Below are 17,904 nucleotides of genomic sequence, written 5' to 3' on the forward strand. Positions count from 1 at the left end.
TGTGGATGAATTGTTCATAAATGTAATAATGTAAGTGCTTAAGTTCCTCTCAATATGTAAAAGCTACAAATGAAAAATACTAACAGTGACTTAAAACAATTTTAGATTTAGCCAAATAAAAGTGCCAACTGCCAATACTCAATTTCAGAAACTGACTCAAGTATATATTTACAAAATACGTTTTATTGAGTGTACTCAAAGCCTCCAACGTCAAACGGTATTACAGTAAATTGAAAAAAACTGTCAAGTATGTATGTGTGGAGGTGGAAGGACAGAGGGCATCAAAGCAAACAAAGATGGCATTTTAAAAAAAAAAAAAAGGACCAAAATCATGTCTTTTGTGTGAAATAATGAATATAAAATGTGGCACACTGCAAAGAAAACCCATCTTTGGTCATTTCATCAGGTGTGTCTTAAAAGCTAATTTTCCCTCAAAAAACCTGCCAGAGATGATTCCACTTGATTAAGCTGGTGTTATTGATTCATTTATAAACTTTTAATGAATGGAGACTGCATAGAAATCTATAAGGCACTTTGCTGAAGGTAAACATTTCCCCAACATGCAGATATGATTCCTGCTCCTCAACATTTAAATTTTCACCTATGATTTGGAACAAAGTCCATCTTTTATTACTGTTGTGGCTCAAATATGTTGACCTAAAAAGGAATAATTGCCAGATCTCCACTGATGTTTTGTTGGATATAAAATGTTCAGACATCAAGCGTATCTTTAAAACATCCTGCCAACAGACAAACAGGAAATAAAAACAAAAGGAATCATCTCATCCTGCCTTGGCACGATTTTTGCCTGGCATAAATTCTCGCCTTCTTTTTTTTTAAGGAAATACTGTATTTTTAGACCACACGTAAGATTAAATGTTCAAACAGACATTTCTTGCAGTGTAGGTCTGTACAACAGGGCAACAGGTTGGGAGGATGGGAAGCAACAGGAACCAAAACTACTACTTCAGCGCTGTCGATCCCAGCGCCAGATTGAAGCGTCGTCACACACGGCTATCAAAATGCTGCTGTCGCGGCTGAAGCTGGTTTGCCGGATGGCCGATGTGCATTTGGGGAGGGTCAGTGTGGTGCACCTGGAGACCAGAGAGGAGACGGTTTGAAGTTTTTTAACCAGACATTTTCACAAATGCAGCCTGGGAAAAATCCATACATGCTGATTGCAATCTATAAAAAGCGGCAGGCATTTCACACTGAGCCTCACAGACCAAACCTACAAACACGCAAGCTGCCACTCCAGACTGTTCACTTTGGCTGAGATGATGACATCACACTGTTTCCTGGGTCACTAAAGTGTTGTGTAATGATTACACACACCAGTATTTAGCTGACTATCATCATCAGTGACAGAAGGAGTGTTCCGGCTGTCAATGAGGATTAAAACCGACAAAATAAATAAATAAATAGATAGATAGATGAACTTACTTTGCTTTGTGTGGGTCTTCCACTTCAAGGTCCCACACATAAAGCTTCCCCACCTGGTTTCCTAAAGCCAGCATCTGTCAATCAGCAGCAAAGGAGACCAAATTTAAGATTACTTTATTTGTGCGTGTTCACAATTGGTCAAAAATATAAAATACTAAATGAGACCTGTAAGATGACTCTATATATATATATATATACACACACACACAGCTGAAAAATGTGAAAAATTAACCTTCTGCCAGAAGTCCATGGAGAAGCGCATGTACCAAATGTCGCACTGGCTGTAATCAAAACGCCCCAGAATCGTCACATTTGACTCATTGGGTTTAACGTGATCGATGTCGTCCTCCATCTTTCCTGGTTTCCAGCAGACAATGGCATTTTCACAGGACTGCAGTGAGACGGGAACAGATAAATAAAGAGCATGTTATTAAATAGTTACAACTACATACACAGCTGGTTTTTAATTTGACCACTTTGCCAGAAAATGTGATTTCAGAATAGAACATATTTAAGATCAGAAGGTTTTCGGACTAGAGATGCACCAATTACAACTTTCTAGGCTGATTCCGATATCTCATTGAGTTTGACAGCCGATACCGATTTTCTAACCACCTTACAGCACACACAAATACTTATTTTCTCTTTTCTTTAATAGAACATTTTACATAGAACATAAAACATTTTTTTGAACAGATAATCTATCGCTATAAAACAGAACTATATAAATTACTCCTGGTGTGGAAAATTCACTGCATTTCGCTGTATTTGTACTCTGCACAATGACAATAACGTTGAATCTAATCTTTAAAAAAAAAAAAAAAAACAACTGAACAATCCAGCAAATAGACGGTACTCTAGAGTTCTGTTACCTGAAACAGATGATTTAACGTCACCGCTCATTTTACACACAAATTAGCAACAAAACTAAACGCTGAGGGAAGATTACTACGTTTTTAATGTTGGTTTGGAGCGGTATGCATTCCCACTAACCTGGAAAGCGTTTTAAAACTAACGTTAATACAGCGTGTCGGAGGAATACACACAGTCTCCTGCAGCGGGGCATCAGAGACAGGGACAGTCACCGCAGCGTTTGCCAACGTTAGCTTCTTGTCTCATCTGGGGTCTGATAAACAGCACATTCACCAAAGTCAGTGTGCCCAACGCTATTTTCCGATAAACTGTAGCTGTGAGTGCGGTTTTCTGGTTCCAGTTGTTCAGCCTCAGAGGGGAGAGAGAGCGGCTGACTGTTGGCCTGAGATCAGTAGAGCAGACGGCTCTGCAGAGCCGTGTATAATTACGACTTTATGACATTTCATAAACAGCTGATGGAGCGGCGGTGCGTGTGCATGTGCGATGCTGATGTTGCGTGATGTTTATCATGCGGCGCCCGAGTGCATTTGACCGGCATAAAATCGGCATACGTCAGACTGACCTGCTGGTCTCCGGTCATGGCCGGTCACGTGAAAATCGGCCAATTCTGGTCAATCGGTGCATCTCTAATTCGGACCAATTTTTGCGCACACTGTGTGTTGAATTAGTTGCCAAAAGAAGTAGATTTAAGTCAAGTTTTTACTTTGAAGCCACTGTAAATCTTTACACTGACTACTAACTTGCCTTGGAAAGAATAAGATCCCCCAGCCACCGCACACAGTCCACATAGTTCCTATGGATGTCTCGTGTTGAGAAGTCGGGGAAGTGAATTTTCTGCGAGACGAAAGGCCTAAAGAAAACACACAATGAAATAAATCAATCTGATGATGAAATAAATCAATCTGAAGATGTGACAGCCTAAAACTGACATGGTGTTGTATTATACCGGTTTGTCTTTGAGGGGTTGTACTCATAAGACCCACGGATGGCTTTCTGCATTCTCTCGGAATTGATTCGCCAAAGTTTTAAGGAGTGGTCCATCCCACATGACATAATCTTTTCACCTAGAAGATCGAAATCCTGCAGCGGGATTATAAAAACAAATAAAGCATGTTTAGATCCAGGTATTGTTTGAGCTTTGTTATTCACCGAGGGGCTGATTTAAGTAAACACTCACAGCACTCAGGACTTCATCTCGATGCCCTTCCACACCGCCAAATATTGCCACTAACGTGTCCGTCTGTATGTTCCATAGACGAAGGGCATGATCTGAGGAAACAAGTTCAGTCAAGAATTAAATCGATCATCTTATGGACCTTTTTCACAGCAGACATGGTGACTTGTCATAGTAGAAAAAGCACAGCTGAAATTGATAATCTTAACAATGGCTCAGTTCCATCAAGTGTCCCAGTGAGCTATTTCAGTGAGTCAGCATGAACAATACCAGGGCTTCTCCTAAGAGGAATGCAGCCATCATTAATGGGTCTGAATACACCTGTACTTTTCCTACTATGACATGTCAACATGTCTGCCGTGAAAAAGGTCTATTTCCCTTTAGGAGTTGATCAAAAATCTGGATCAAGTATATGGTTAATTTTTCTGGTCAAACAAACACATTTTGCCTCCATTACAAGAAGGAAATCTGGCTAACAACATGTGGTTTAACGTATTATGTTCTCAAAGGTGAACTGCTGAAACTAATTGATCACTTGCAGCTGTCGGTAGTGATAGAGAGTTAGCGGTAGCAGCTAAAACAAATGAGCGACACCTCCTTTACACTGATCTAACAGTGAATATATCATAATGCACTTTCGGTGGGGCGAGGCTGATGTTTGGGGCACCTACGGGCTGTGAATTCAACAACTTTAAAAAGCAGCCTGTAACTGGAAAAACATGAAACGTGCCCAGTCAACATTCACCCAATTAAATAAAAGATTACACTTCATATGGCCCTCGTAATAAAAAATCTTTATAGACATGCTGGGGCCACAAAGTAGGTAGTAACAAATCATGGGCGAGAGAAAATTGTTAGTATCGAGATTTGATCTATAAAGCCATCAAGGTTGAGGTTTTTGCATCCAACACACGGCCTTTTCACATGTCAGTGATGTTGTATTCACTTCACAAAACAACACGTGACATACCATCCCCTCACTGGCTTTTCTGTGTCATAGTGTAATTGCATTGTTATTGCAGGTTATTTACCTTTGCTAACAGACAGGAGGAGATTTGGATCCCTTGGATGGAACTTTAGCTCATTGATGGCATTTCCGTGACCTACATAATGCTGGAGTTGAACAAAGAAAAAAGGTTGTAATTGTAGACACGATCTTTGATTTAATTGCCATTGCTACATTGTTACAATCATTGTAAAACTGAATTAATGTACAGGGAATCATTTTTGATAAATGGTTTATGATTCAGCTAACTACAAAGATGCATTTTTTCTGAATAACATCAATCTGAACTTGGGTCACTTGTAATGAAAAAAGGAAACATTCACATTGAGAAAGGTTGGAGAAAAACTACATTTAAAATGGCTCCCAACAAATGGCAATGTCACATGTGGCTCCCCAAAACAAGCCAAGGCACAAAAGGACAGTGTCTCCCTCTCCATCATCGTACTTAAACCACTCGTGACAGGTTGTCTGGTACACTAAATGCATCTTTAATCAATGCATTTACTTTTAAAGAATATATGGAGTAATGATGGCCAAGTGTGTGCTGTGTTACTCCCAGACAAAATGTGAGGCTGGCTGTAAAACACAGCTTTACCTTGATACACTGCATTGAGATGTTGTTGATCACCCGAATGATGCCACGGGACCCGGCGACAGCCAACAGAGGATGGCTTGTGTTTGTGTCGTAGGTCCAGGCACACGTATAGAAATTCTCATCTGCCTTTACACACATTTAGTCAAGGAAAATAAAACAAAATACTCTCCCGGTGAGCAGAATTTCCCTCTATAGTGGGAGTCTACTGTATACCAGTGACCCTGCCCCCAACCTGCAGAGATCCACTCATTTTTAACCTGACAGAATCCCCGTTTTTTTTTAATCTTCAAATATGATTGTGTTAAACATTCACGCAAACATTTCAAGTATGACCTCACCTTAATGCAGTGATTGTTTGGGTTTAGCTCCACTGACAAGCAATTAAATATGTCTGTCATCCAGGTTATATAGTAGCTGTTAAAAACAAAACCAAGTGGACCTGAAACGGTGTCTGAGTGACAGAAGGACAATGAAGGAGGAGACAGTTCACAAAGAATCTCAAAACAAGTAAAAGGATACGTCTGCATCGACATAAGACTGCAAGAGTCTCATTTCTCCCTGAGAGTGACATTCATACAGAGTTACCTGGGGAAGAAAAGACAGCCCCAGTTAAGTATGGAACAAGACAAAAGGTGACTTCCAATTGCTACATATGTCAGAAGTTGCACACCTCTGGAGCAACTAGGGGTTAAGTGTCTTGCTCAGGGACACATTGGTTGATGTATCGCAGTGGGAATTGAACCTCTCTCTCCCCCCCCACCAAAAGCATGCGTCATATCCACTGCGCCATCCACACCCAAATACTGTGGTCCAACCAACCAAACAAAATGCGCCACTGTGCACATTCCTGTGCAGTGTCACAGAAAAACCACATGAATCACTCATGTCACTTACCCTGTTACTCCCGACTGTGGCAAACACCAGCGGGTCTCCCTCCTTGCTGTGCCAGTTAAACTGGACTCCAAACAGCGGCTGGCCGTGGTCCTCCTGGAGATATCATTATGTCATTATTCACAAAGTTCAGAGGGTGAAATGAACACAAATCACCTAACACACGCTGGCTATTTCAGCGTGTGATAAGACTGTAACGTTACTCCTGTAAAAACCTAACGGATGGTTATGTAAGCAGCTTCATAAGCAGGATCTGTAGGTTTGATACAGGAGAAGGGAAATGGACAACATGCTGTGTATATTTTGTAAAAAGAAAAAATACTTTGGTGATAATTCGAACATGATAGAAAAAAACCCCAAATCTACTGAATAGGCTTTGGTACAAGAAATGAGGAAACTTGGACTCAACAAACTGTTCAGGGTGGCGTCTGTACTCACCCTCAGGCTGTTGACACATTTAAAAGAATATCTGCACTTCTTGGACTTCCACTTGCCCTTGCCCCAGCTCTTTCTGCCCGGGGCGTTGGCAGTGTTCGTGGGTGTGTCTGGGCGCTCTGCGTTAGTCCCACTCTCAACGCTGACAGCATCATCCTGCAAATGCACACACAAAAAACAGGTGATGTGTGGATATGTGTGGATATAAGATTTCTCCTGCAAAAATGTCAGTATTTGTTAATTGCATGTCAGTAGGAACCTTTACAAGCTAAACCATCACGTCTTACCAGTATCTGGAGCTGTTTTTACACTGTTACAGACATACTACAAACAAGTGACAAGCAACCGTGCACACAGAACATGTTATTTTGTAAAATTTAGTTACAATAATCTGCATTAGCCTACATCTATTTTATCATCTTGTTACTGTATTTAGCTGCTTCACTAATACATATTTTGCTGCAGCATTTACATGGCTTACTCCAAGTCTAGGGGAACTAGCCTTGAAGAACTTTATCCTTGCACCAGTGGTTTAATTTTTAATTTTGTGTAGCTTAAATCTGCTGACAGAAGGGACATAATGTTTGCTAACGTTAGAGACCAAGGCAAGAAGGCATTTGTCTGCCCTCCATGTTGGTAATTAGAGGACATCCCTCATTAACCCGTTATTTTTTGTATCATCTCTCAAACCCTAATTCAACAACTATTAAATTAACCAAGTCACAACGCAGACAGACTCAAGTGGTTAGCAGCTGATATCATCATAGCTAAGTTAACGTTACACCTAGCCGGTACAGATGAACAAAGATGCTAGCTAACCACTTTAGCCGGCCGGCTACTTCAGCACGATGCTAACTGGCTAGAAGCAATTTATTGGATTTGACGCTAAAGAAACATCGTTTAACTGCTTACATTCTCGTCTCCTGATAAATCGGGGTTACTGTTCTCGTCACTGCTTAATTTCTGCTTTTTCGCTGGTATTTCTTTTCCCGCTTGAGAAGGGGACTCGGACATGTTCTTATTTTCCCTCATTTTGGCTCAAACTCCGCCTCTTCCGCTCCGCCGCCGCAAGTGCTGCCGGTTATGGCAGTTTGATTCAGTCTCAAGTTGTAGTTCATGTTCATTTTTTTTAAATTTATTTATATGCAAAATAGCGATTATTTGTGGTTTTCCGCGTTCCATATGATTGTAACTTTGGGCCTTGGTAACTTTATTAGCACTTCACATTATTTCTTTAAAAATGTTTATACAATAAAATGATTGAAAACTAAATAAATTTTAGTAGGTGCAACCCTAGAAAGTATAATTGAATTGAGGGAATCCAGTTGAGGTGGTTCAGATACTAAAGATGCTGGTTCTGGTTGCCTACAAAGCATCTTCAACTGCATATGCCATAAGGCTATCTTACATCTAACTTTTGTTTTTTCATTTGTCTGGTTGATTAGACCTCTGGTCAGGCTGAATGTGGACAGAGCTCAAGCCCCCCCAGTCAGAGATGAAGTCTAATCAAAATAAGTGAAATCACCTGCGTGCGGGATTTTAAAGGCCCTGAACACAGGCGTTTTCAGTCAATCTGGCTGGACCTCTTCCCAGGACTGTGTGGGTGTGTTTAGACTGATTGACATCTTCCTGGTTCTCTTGTTAGCTTTGTTGCACATGTTAGGGCAGGACGAATTACACCTTTATCATTCTTATTGGTAGAAAAGATGTGTGACCCAATAAATTCCCATCTAAGCACCGGCCCACTTCAACCTGAGCAGAGTTTAATCAGTCAGAGTAACACCTGACTGACTAAAATCACCTGTGTGGGTGTTCAGAGGCTTTAATCAAATTGAATACAGGCCAAAGAAAACAAAAACACACATTTACATGTATTTAATAAAAAAACTGTTTAAAATCATAATGTTTTTCGAAGTAGACACAAATCTGTTCACTTTTACAGTCCAACATTATTTTTCTTCATTTGCAGTGACATCGTCCATGTTGGTGGAATGAGGTGGATTGGCTTCAGATTTACAGCATCAAGTCTGCATCCTCCAAGGAGGCCACGCTCATCTCCTCAGACAGCTCTTCATCTTCCTCCTCCCCCCCCTCGTCCTCCTCAGCTGCTCTCTTTAGGCCCCTCTGCTTCGACAGGGCCGCAGCGTAGCGAATGTTAAACGTGTTAAAGTCACACCTGTACAAAGAAAACAAAAATGTGGGTTCACTGGGGCCAATTGTACTATAATATAAAGTATAATATGACATTAAAGGAACAGGAACAGGGAAATGTATGGACAAATACCTAGTTAAACTTTTAAAAGTTGAGACTTACAGTTTGGACAGATTGTCAAAGTGTCTCTGGATGCTCTTCTGCAGCGCCTGGAGCGTGGGCAGTATGGCTCCTGACCTGCACACCAGACAAAGATAATCACAACGGTCACTCACAATTATACGGAGACAGTACTTGTGCCGGAGCTTGTGTACTTGACAAAACAAATTCCTAGGTAGTAGCAAGGGACTGAGAACAGACCTGTTCTTGAGTTTCTGTCCGTGCAGCATGAGCAGGCTCTGGACCCAGGTCATGTAGAACTGCAGGTGGCCCGACTTCTCCAAACTCGCCGCCACGAAGCCCAGCAGCTTCTCCACGTAAATGTCAGGAAGAGAGCCGCAAACTACTGGGACTGGAACACAAACAATCCATATTATTCATCAGTTTTAGAGGTAGGAAATTCATAGACAATTTAACAACGGGGCCGTTCACTCACTCTGCTCGTGCGGCACCGTTTCCAATACTTCCTGCTTGAGGGCTTTTTCGTTGAGTCTGAACGCCAGGACGATGGCCGGCGCCCACTCCTGAAGCCGCAGCTGCTTACGTATGCTGGCCGGCGTCACGTCCAGGTCCAGGTCGTAGGGGTCAAAGACCAGAGAGCCATCGAGGGAGTAGACCAGCAGGCCCTCAGTGGTGGTGGCCGCCCAGCTACGCCCTGACAAAAGATGGAAACACTTAAAACTACCCAACACCAGTTTTCCCTTGGATTTTCTTGGAAACATAAAAATATTGTTGGTATTACATCCTCTAAATGTAAGCACATTTACAGGATGGAATGTCACCAATACACTTTTCCCCCCCATAATATTTCAAGACCTTCCTGAACTTCTGCAGATCTGCATTAAAGTTGAATGACTGAAAGACCAAAAGTTAATTTTAATTTTCTTTTCATTTAAATGCTTATATTTCCAAAACATAAGCAAACTTTTTATCTCTTTTGTCAGACTTTACTCTAACGGACAAAACTTGCTAATGCCAACCTACCAGTAGGGGAGAACCGCAGCGAGCTCACTCTGATCTCTGGCTTGAAGTGTCGAGAACTCATATCACCTGTAAGGATAAACAGAAAGAACAAAATAAAGAAGATATATAGAGAACAAACTGAAGTGAGAACATTGAGTTAAGTAAAGCAACAGCATGAGAGAATTAGGGAACAAGACATGAATCATCTCCAAGCAACAATAAAAAGGTCCTTCGTGTCCTAAAGTTGATCTTTGCACCTGCGTGACTGCAAATTCCTTACCCTCTATTTGGATAAACAAAGAACTCTATACTGTATATACTTATACTACTAACAGCTGGTCTAAGTACCTCTCCTGACTCCAGGGAGGCTGATGTTGACCCCGTCTCCGTCTCCAGCTCCCTCGTCCACCAGAGCCAGGCTGCCAAACTCAGTCATCTTCCGTCGGTCCAGGAACTCCTGAAGGCAACGCAAGACCACATTTGGTGAAGTTCAAGGAACAAGTAAGTCTGTTTGTAACCACTGGTCTAAATCCCAGGAAACATCAAACAACTACAAACTTTAAATGAAGGACTATTTTACTATCTTTTTCTCTGTATCTACAGTTGACAGCAGTTGCACGCCCTTCCCACTAAAACTAAGTTTGTGATGTCATTATGTGTGGACTGAGCTGAAGGCGATGCCGTACCTCCATGGCATCAAAGGACAGGTTGCAGGAGATCTCAAACTTCTTCATGAGCATCTGCTCTTTGACGTTGTAGATGCAGACAAACTTGGACTGGCCTCCCGCCAAAACAGACTCCCCGTCCGCAGAGTAGCAAAGCGACGTGAAGGACCTGGAAGCACAAAAAGCAGAAAACGCATTCTGAATCATAAACTCCACAAAAAAGGCCATCAAATCAGACGTTTCCTCTCCGGATTGAAACAAAAGGAAATAAGTGGAATTCTCTCACTCACTTGCCCTTTGCGGACTGCTTGGCTGTGATTTTATCTGTCTCTTTGCGGCCCGTCTCCAGGTCGTGGCGTCCGGCCACGGAGCCGGTTTGTGTGGCTGTTTGGGGATTCCAGAAAGAGATTTCACCGTTCAAAGTGGCCACAGCCAACTCCTGACCATCAGGGCGGTAAGTCACTGACAAACCTGAGGGGGAAGAAAAAACACACACACAAAAGCACAGTGAGTGTGGTCACTTACATTATCCATCGCAAAAAGGTTCTTGGTCCGCTGGGAAAGTTCCTGCAGTGTAGTGGGAACGCCCTATTTGTGTCAAGAACTCAACTCTTTTGAGCTTGGCTGCCCCCTAGTGGCAGTACAAAAAAGACACAGGGAGTGTATTTACCATCAGAGCTGAGAGGAAGTGTTTCTTTGACCTGCCAGCTGTCCATCATGTCCCACAGCCGGATGGTGCGGTCCCACGAGGCGCTGGCCAGGATGGACTGGACTGGACTGAAACACAGGCAGCTGACCGGACCCTCGTGACCCCCGAGGACCTGGTCAATCACAGGGAGGAGGCGGGGCAGGTGAATAAGAGCGAGGGCTGCACAATTAATGGCAATTGTATCGAAATCGCAATATGGACTTGCGCATTATCAAAATCGCAGGGGTGGGGGGGGGCACAATATTTGTTAAAGGCAATGAATGAATGTGTCGACCCATTCTAAATGAAGTATTGTGGTGCTGCACAGACGTCCCAGCCTACAAATCCTATCCTACAGACTGAAGAAAAAAATCGTTGTTTGGTACAGATCCTCGCAAAAATCAAACTGTAATCATTTAAAAAATATATATATATTCTTCAATAAAAAAAATGACGATACAAAAATGATCATTACCTCCAATATCGTGAATCATATTGCAATCACAATATAAGTCAGCCTTAATAAGAGCATATTTAAACAAAAGCCGCATTTCTATACGTCATTATGGGCCTACCTCCAGCAGTCTCCCTGTCTGCATGGACCACAGAAAGATCTCAAAGGAGTCCTGGGCTCCTGCGCTCACCAGCTCCCCGCTGACATCTACTGCCAGGGAGGAGAACTGTGCAGGCCGAGGCGACGTGAACGTCCGGAAGTTTCTGTACCTGTAATAAATAAAAACGGACACGCACAGATTTAAAAGTCACTTCTCTTTAGACACAAAAGGCATTCCAGTTCTCTTTGTTTTCCAGTCCCCCAATCTCCATCACATTTGTTACCTGTGCAGGTCGAACGCTCTGACCGTCCCGTCCAGAGAAGCGCTGACGATGACGAAGCCGCTGGAGGTGAAGGTTACCTTGGTGACGCTGCTGGTGTGCTCTGTGAAGGTGACGAAGCAAAGGCCGCTGTTGGTGTTCCACACTTTGACCTGCGGAGATGAAACCACAGTCTTGATCTCTGACACAAAGGCATGGAAGAAAACATTTATTTTAAGACTTTGGTGCATTCTTTTTTTACATTTTCAAGCCCCTGAAATAATAATATGACTTCTACTTCTTCATAAAAATATGTACGGGGCTTCTGCACGTTTCACTAAGTCAAATTTAAGACTTTTTAAGACCTTTATGAATAATATTCAAGACCTATATCGCAACATAAAAAAAACAAGATAATAAAAAGCGTACAAAGGAAATGCAGTCACAAAATGACTTGCAAAGTAAAGACATTTTTCAAACTGAACATTGTTGTACATAGTACTGAACACAGGTCGGGTACATTGATGAACTAGCATACAACATTTTGTGTCTGTGGTACAATCTGGAAGAGACTCGCAGCAATAACACGAAAGCTGACTGGCTGCAATATAAAGTGGTTATGTTTAGAACTACAACACGACAGACGGAAACAAAACAACATTTCAATGAGCATTAGAGGAATATTAAGAAATTATCTAAGACCTAGAACACAACAATTTAAGTCTTTTTAAGGCCTAAAATTTTGATTTTGACTTTGTAGACTTTTAAAGTGCCCATATTATGAAAATAAAAATCACTTTTTCTGGGATTTGGGGTGTTATTTTGTGTCTCCGGTGCTTCCACACACATACAAACTTGGGGGAAAAAACCCATCCATTCAGTTTTGAGTGAGATACGGTTTCTGAATGTGTCCTGCCTTCAGTCTCCGGGTGAGCTGGTCAAAATCGCAAGGGCTAGCGCTAGTATGCTAGCTCAAGTATGCTAGCTCATTCTGAATGGCAAAACACTGCTACAACACACACTAGTTCACCATAATCTACAAAAGAACTACTTACAACGCAGAGTTGGAAGTGTGCTCTCGTTTAGAAGAAGTCTCCCGGCTAATCCTGCCTTGTACTACTGAAGCTGTAGAAACAAACAGCTAGCTAGATGATGTGATCTTACCTAGCTACTGAGCATGTGCGACTGCCAACAAAGATGTTACAGCAGTGAGAGGTCTCACTCTGTAGCTAAAACAGAGAGCTCAACACAGGGTGACAACACAAATATGGTGTTTTTTGAAAATTAAACCATGTAAACCCATTCTGGTACAACCTCAAAATACAATTATGAACCTGAAAATGAGCAGAATATGAGCACTTTAAGAGCCCCGTGGAAACCCGGTATGCATCAGGGGAAAGTGTTGAGTACTCACCTTGCCATCGTCGCCTCCTGTCACGATGTACTGTCCGTCTGGCGAGTACGCCAGCGAGGCCATGTTGTTGAAGTGTCCCTGCTGCTTGAAGACGTAGGACTCGCTCTGCCACTCCCACACCAGCAGCTGACCCATCCCTGAAACAACACTTACATTTTTTAGAAAAACAGGTAATTATTGGAGTAAAAAAAATATAAATAAAAAAAACAGGAGGAAAAGACGTCTTACCCGAGCACCCAAAGCTGATCCAGTCTCCAGAGCTGTTTATAGCCACTGAGGAGATTCTCTGGTCTGAAATACTGAAAGGAGAAGCAACATTTTCTTCAAATCTACCTCACTAAAAACTTGCAACATGCATATTCTAGTCTCATTTTTACTTTTGTCTCCGAAATACCCACTCCAGCACGTTGATAAAATCACTTCTCAAAACCCCCCTGAGCTTTTCTCTTACCTTAGGGAGTGAATGAGGTTAAACTCTGGGAGTTCGTGCAGGTGGAAGATTCCAGAGGCGAAGCCTGTGACCAGGATGTGGGTCGGCTTGTGGTAGGCGGCAGCTGTCAAGTTGTTGAAATCCCCCTCCTTGTTGAAGAAGTGTCTACAAAAGCAGAGGCAAACAGAAAGACAAAGAGCTGCTTTTAGCCTTCTGAGTACTACATCATCTGGTATTTACCTTTATCTTGTCGGGAAGGAAGTTTTTGCAGTTCCTCAAGCTTTAATTGAAAAGAAAAAATGACTACACAACATTAGCTCTAAGCTACAACACATGCTGATTTTCATTACAAATGCTGATACTGCTATTATAAATTTAGAACAGCCAAGGGACACATAAACCTGCGCTCTGTAAAGAGCCAAAAGCCTAATGGAAAGCGGGATGACTGCCACGCAAAGTGTCAAGGTATGACCATTACAGTGTTTTGGAAGGACTTCTGGCTGTGAGGAACTACTGTGACTGAGAGATTGGAATGAAAACCTGTTGTATGGTTTCTTAAGTAAGTTCTCAAGTAAATAAAAGTAAGATCAGATGTGTCTTACTTGCTCCTCTGCTTGTATCGAACGTTGTTGGTATTCTTCTCTTTGGGAGCTCCTGCTTTCCCTCTGATGACTTCTCCCTCATTTCTTTCCTCCTCAGACTCCTCTTCCTCCCCCGGCCTCGGGGGCTTGGGTTTATCCTGGCTCTTCTTCAGGACGAGGCCGTCCAACTCGGTGTCGCTCTCCCAGACACACAGTGTCCCGTCCTGGCTCACCGTGTACAACTAGCAACACAGAAACAACACTCTTAGCAGAGTCTTTTAGGTGCAGCACCTGAGCCTGTTTTGGCAGCACCTAAGTGTTGAAAAAAAGTAAAACGAACTGAAAGACTTTTCAGCTCTAATGATTGTAGTTGGACTTATTTAGCAATTTTTGTGTTTAAGTGTTTTGGGTGTCATTTATTTTTGTATCTGTGCTAGCTTTTCCAACGTTTTAGACACAGATATGGTGAAAATAATGGTCCAAATTTATGGCAAACTGCATATTTCTTTTATTTAAAAACATTAAATTTTCTTGAGGAAAGGCCGCTAAACCCCTCCGCCAAATCTGCGCACCTAAGTCTTCCACAAACTGAGCGAAAACATGGATATTGACATTTTCTTTTTTAATTTTCATACAAAACCACACGTGTCCTTTCAGCTTAAACCACAAAGTAGTGGAAGGGGAAACCAAACTCACATCCAGGCTGTCCTTCTCAAAGAAGCAGCCCACGATGACGTCCTTGTGTCCACCCAGGGAGTAGTAGATGAGGTTGGCCCAGCGCTCTGCACCAAACACCCACGTCGACATGTCTTTGCTGCCCACCACAAAACACCTGAAGGAAAATGTCACAACCATGACATCTTTTTCTCCCCCCCCTCACGGTTTTTGCATGCTTTGACGTCTAACAAACGCTGACTCACTTGGAGTCGTCCGTCCAGTCGATGCAGGTGGTTTCGTCGTAGGGGCCGTAGTAGCTCTTGTCCAACACGAAGGCATTAAACTCCCGCTGCTTTCCAGGAGCGTGGTACATCAGAGCTACGTTCTCCTTCGTTACAACAAACTTCCTGAAAGGGGAACAAATTTGATTTGATTTTTGTATTCATCTCGAACAAACAGCATGTTGTAAAAGAAACAAACAAAATAAAATAAAAACACAAACATATCAGCTTTTACCAAAGCAAAAAGATAGGTTCGAGAAAGAGCAGGTAGAAGCATAATGCTTATATTGTCCTGCCCCTACTTCACAATATCATTATTACAGGAAAAAAATCTAATAGATATACATATACAGCATACAAGATTGTAGGTCATACAACACTTACAACAATAAAACAATATACAACTACACCCTTACATTACATTTCAATTCCTATATTCCAGTCTTCTCCTTTCTGTATTGATCAAGTATTGTTTTCTTTATTCTATTTTAACTGTATAATATTATGGCTCTAGTACGCACAAGAGGTTGTTTAAACATAAATGTACCTCTTAGATCAAAGATCAGCATCATTTTGTCCCACAAAAGAGTTGCAGTAATGGACTGATGGTGGGACGAAATAAGTTATTTGAGGATGTCACCTTGGGGACCAGGAATTTGTGGTTTTTATCACGTCATCAATTCAGTTCATCAGACATCCTTACCTGCCATCAGGTGAAAAGCGGATGCTGCTGACAGGCTTGTGAAAGTGGAAATGATGAAGGGTGGCTCGGGTGATGAGACTGACCAACATCGCTGCGCCATCTGTGACACAAACACACACATTTGGACTTTTGTTGTTTTCTTTGCAACAGGAGGACAATGACTCATGCTTAATTTCTTATATCACACATTAGTAAAAGACAGACAACGTTGTATCTTACCTTCATCCACCACGACTGCTATGTTCCCATCAGGAGAGAGACCCACACATGTTATGTTTTTTGTAGTGGAGACGGGTAATGTCTCAGATGTGTTGCTGGAGGAGAGAAAGGAAGACATAAATCAGTTTTGCTTTGACTTGTATGCTTATGACGGTGAACTTACATTTACCACCAGGTCTCACCATCATGCATTATTTACATTAGTCTCTCTTGCAACTTGATTTGCAGGCAGGGCTTCTGTACAGCATCCAGGTGTCATATAAAGCAAGACTATACCGAAACACCTTACATATGACAGCATTAACGACTCGCCATATATATCCATGTATTTAATTATGACTTACTTTTTCAGGTCGAAGACAGAGACTCTGTTTCCAACCGGACTGATCACAGCGTTGCCATCTTTAGAGAAACTCAAATTTCCCTGACGATAGACTGCTCCGAGCAGATTGGAAAACTACAATAAAGAGACAGTGGTTTTATCACTTAACGTTATAAGCTCCCGTTTGTGTCTAGGGAGACAACTTCATCCGGAACTCATTCAAAAATATGGGAATTTAACAGCATGTTGCTTACAAGCAGGCGTAGATAAATAGAATGACTTCAACCCCTTCACAATACAGTAACATGTTCTTGTAAACTTAGGACTTTAATGAAATGACACTTGGTTGGTCCTTTTATAGTGTAACACAAGTTATTTTAGTGAAAGACGGTTAGGAATAGCCCATGTAAAAACGATTAAATTATAACATTAAATGCAGCCGAATTTAAGTGTGAATGTTGCCAATTTACAATTAAAAGACTTAAATGTGCAACGCGATTCTTTCCCTTTACCGATATGAAATGACAAATCAAACAATTTTTGAATAAAGTCTGGTATGCAGTCCTCTCCCATTCACAGATAGATCCATGTTATCCAGCAGCGCGTCAGTACCAGTTAGCTAGCAGTGGCGTACTTACCCTATAAGCAAACTTCATTTTACTGAATATCCTTTAAACTTAACGCATTAAAAGTTGTTTTTTAATTATATATGTATCTTCGTAGAAGCGTAAATATAGGAATAATATTACACATGCTTCTTCCTCCACTAGCCCACACGTGTTTGCATTTTGTTGACACTTGACACATCCGGTTTGAAATGAGTTAACCCTAAACCACTGCGCCCTCTAGCGGCAGGGAGGGTAAACGAGTACAATTTATAATATCTATTACACAAGTCTGATATTTTATTGAGTATACGTATATTTGTTTTTGAGATCGTTCTCAGATACATGTTATATTCCTATTAATATGGTTTATTTTGGCTAGGATGGCGTCACCAATATCAAACACAAATGGCATATAGTATCTTTATATTGTAGGACTAGATGTACTGTATTTTTCACCAAATGAAATTCACATGTAGCCTTTAGAATAGTAAACGTAAGTGTTCACACATAAGGGGATTAGCTAAATTTGGGTTACACCGGGTACAAGTTTTGCAGCCTCCGTCATCTAATTTAAACTCAATTCTGCCCCTGAGGCCAAACTGCTGTCTGAAAAGATTTCAGTAGCTTCAACAAGTACTAACCTTAAAATCATTTTAGAAGCAACTAGAGTAACAAAACACTTCCAAAATTGGCTTAAAATTAAACCTGGTACATTTTCATTATAGAATTGACCCAATCTTTCCTTTACAAATAAAAACTCAAGTTTCCAAAGTCAATGAAAGTGGAAAGATCTGTACTGTACACAGTGAAAGCAAAAGGTCCTGCTCAAAAT

The 17,904-nt window shown here is 41.5% G+C and overlaps 2 protein-coding genes across 2 annotated transcripts; both read right to left on the reverse strand.

Annotated features, from left to right (window-relative positions):
- Positions 1-826: 826 nt before the first annotated feature.
- Positions 827-7,479, reverse strand: eed (embryonic ectoderm development). Its single transcript, XM_078243403.1, has 12 exons — positions 7,330-7,479; positions 6,421-6,573; positions 5,986-6,078; positions 5,611-5,676; positions 5,092-5,217; positions 4,522-4,603; positions 3,494-3,585; positions 3,263-3,396; positions 3,061-3,166; positions 1,676-1,834; positions 1,444-1,517; positions 827-1,094 (listed from the first exon to the last, which is right to left on the reverse strand). The coding sequence occupies exons 1-12, from the start codon at positions 7,447-7,449 to the stop codon at positions 968-970; spliced, it is 1,332 nt and encodes a 443-aa protein (XP_078099529.1). The 5' UTR covers positions 7,450-7,479; the 3' UTR covers positions 827-967.
- Positions 7,480-8,277: 798 nt separating this feature from the next.
- pwp2h (PWP2 small subunit processome component) lies at positions 8,278-17,268 on the reverse strand. Its single transcript, XM_078243401.1, has 21 exons — positions 17,103-17,268; positions 16,487-16,599; positions 16,143-16,237; positions 15,924-16,023; positions 15,203-15,346; positions 14,979-15,114; positions 14,304-14,524; positions 13,723-13,866; positions 13,500-13,570; positions 13,272-13,408; positions 11,882-12,030; positions 11,620-11,767; positions 11,027-11,177; positions 10,647-10,827; positions 10,378-10,525; positions 10,040-10,148; positions 9,713-9,778; positions 9,165-9,383; positions 8,930-9,080; positions 8,732-8,806; positions 8,278-8,593 (listed from the first exon to the last, which is right to left on the reverse strand). Exons 1-21 carry the CDS (start codon positions 17,118-17,120, stop codon positions 8,431-8,433), a joined length of 2,739 nt encoding a protein of 912 aa, XP_078099527.1. The 5' UTR covers positions 17,121-17,268; the 3' UTR covers positions 8,278-8,430.
- Between the last annotated feature and the right edge of the window lie 636 nt (positions 17,269-17,904).

Source organism: Sander vitreus, chromosome 24, assembly GCF_031162955.1.
Source record: "Sander vitreus isolate 19-12246 chromosome 24, sanVit1, whole genome shotgun sequence".
In the NCBI taxonomy this organism is placed as follows: Eukaryota; Metazoa; Chordata; class Actinopteri; order Perciformes; family Percidae; genus Sander; species Sander vitreus.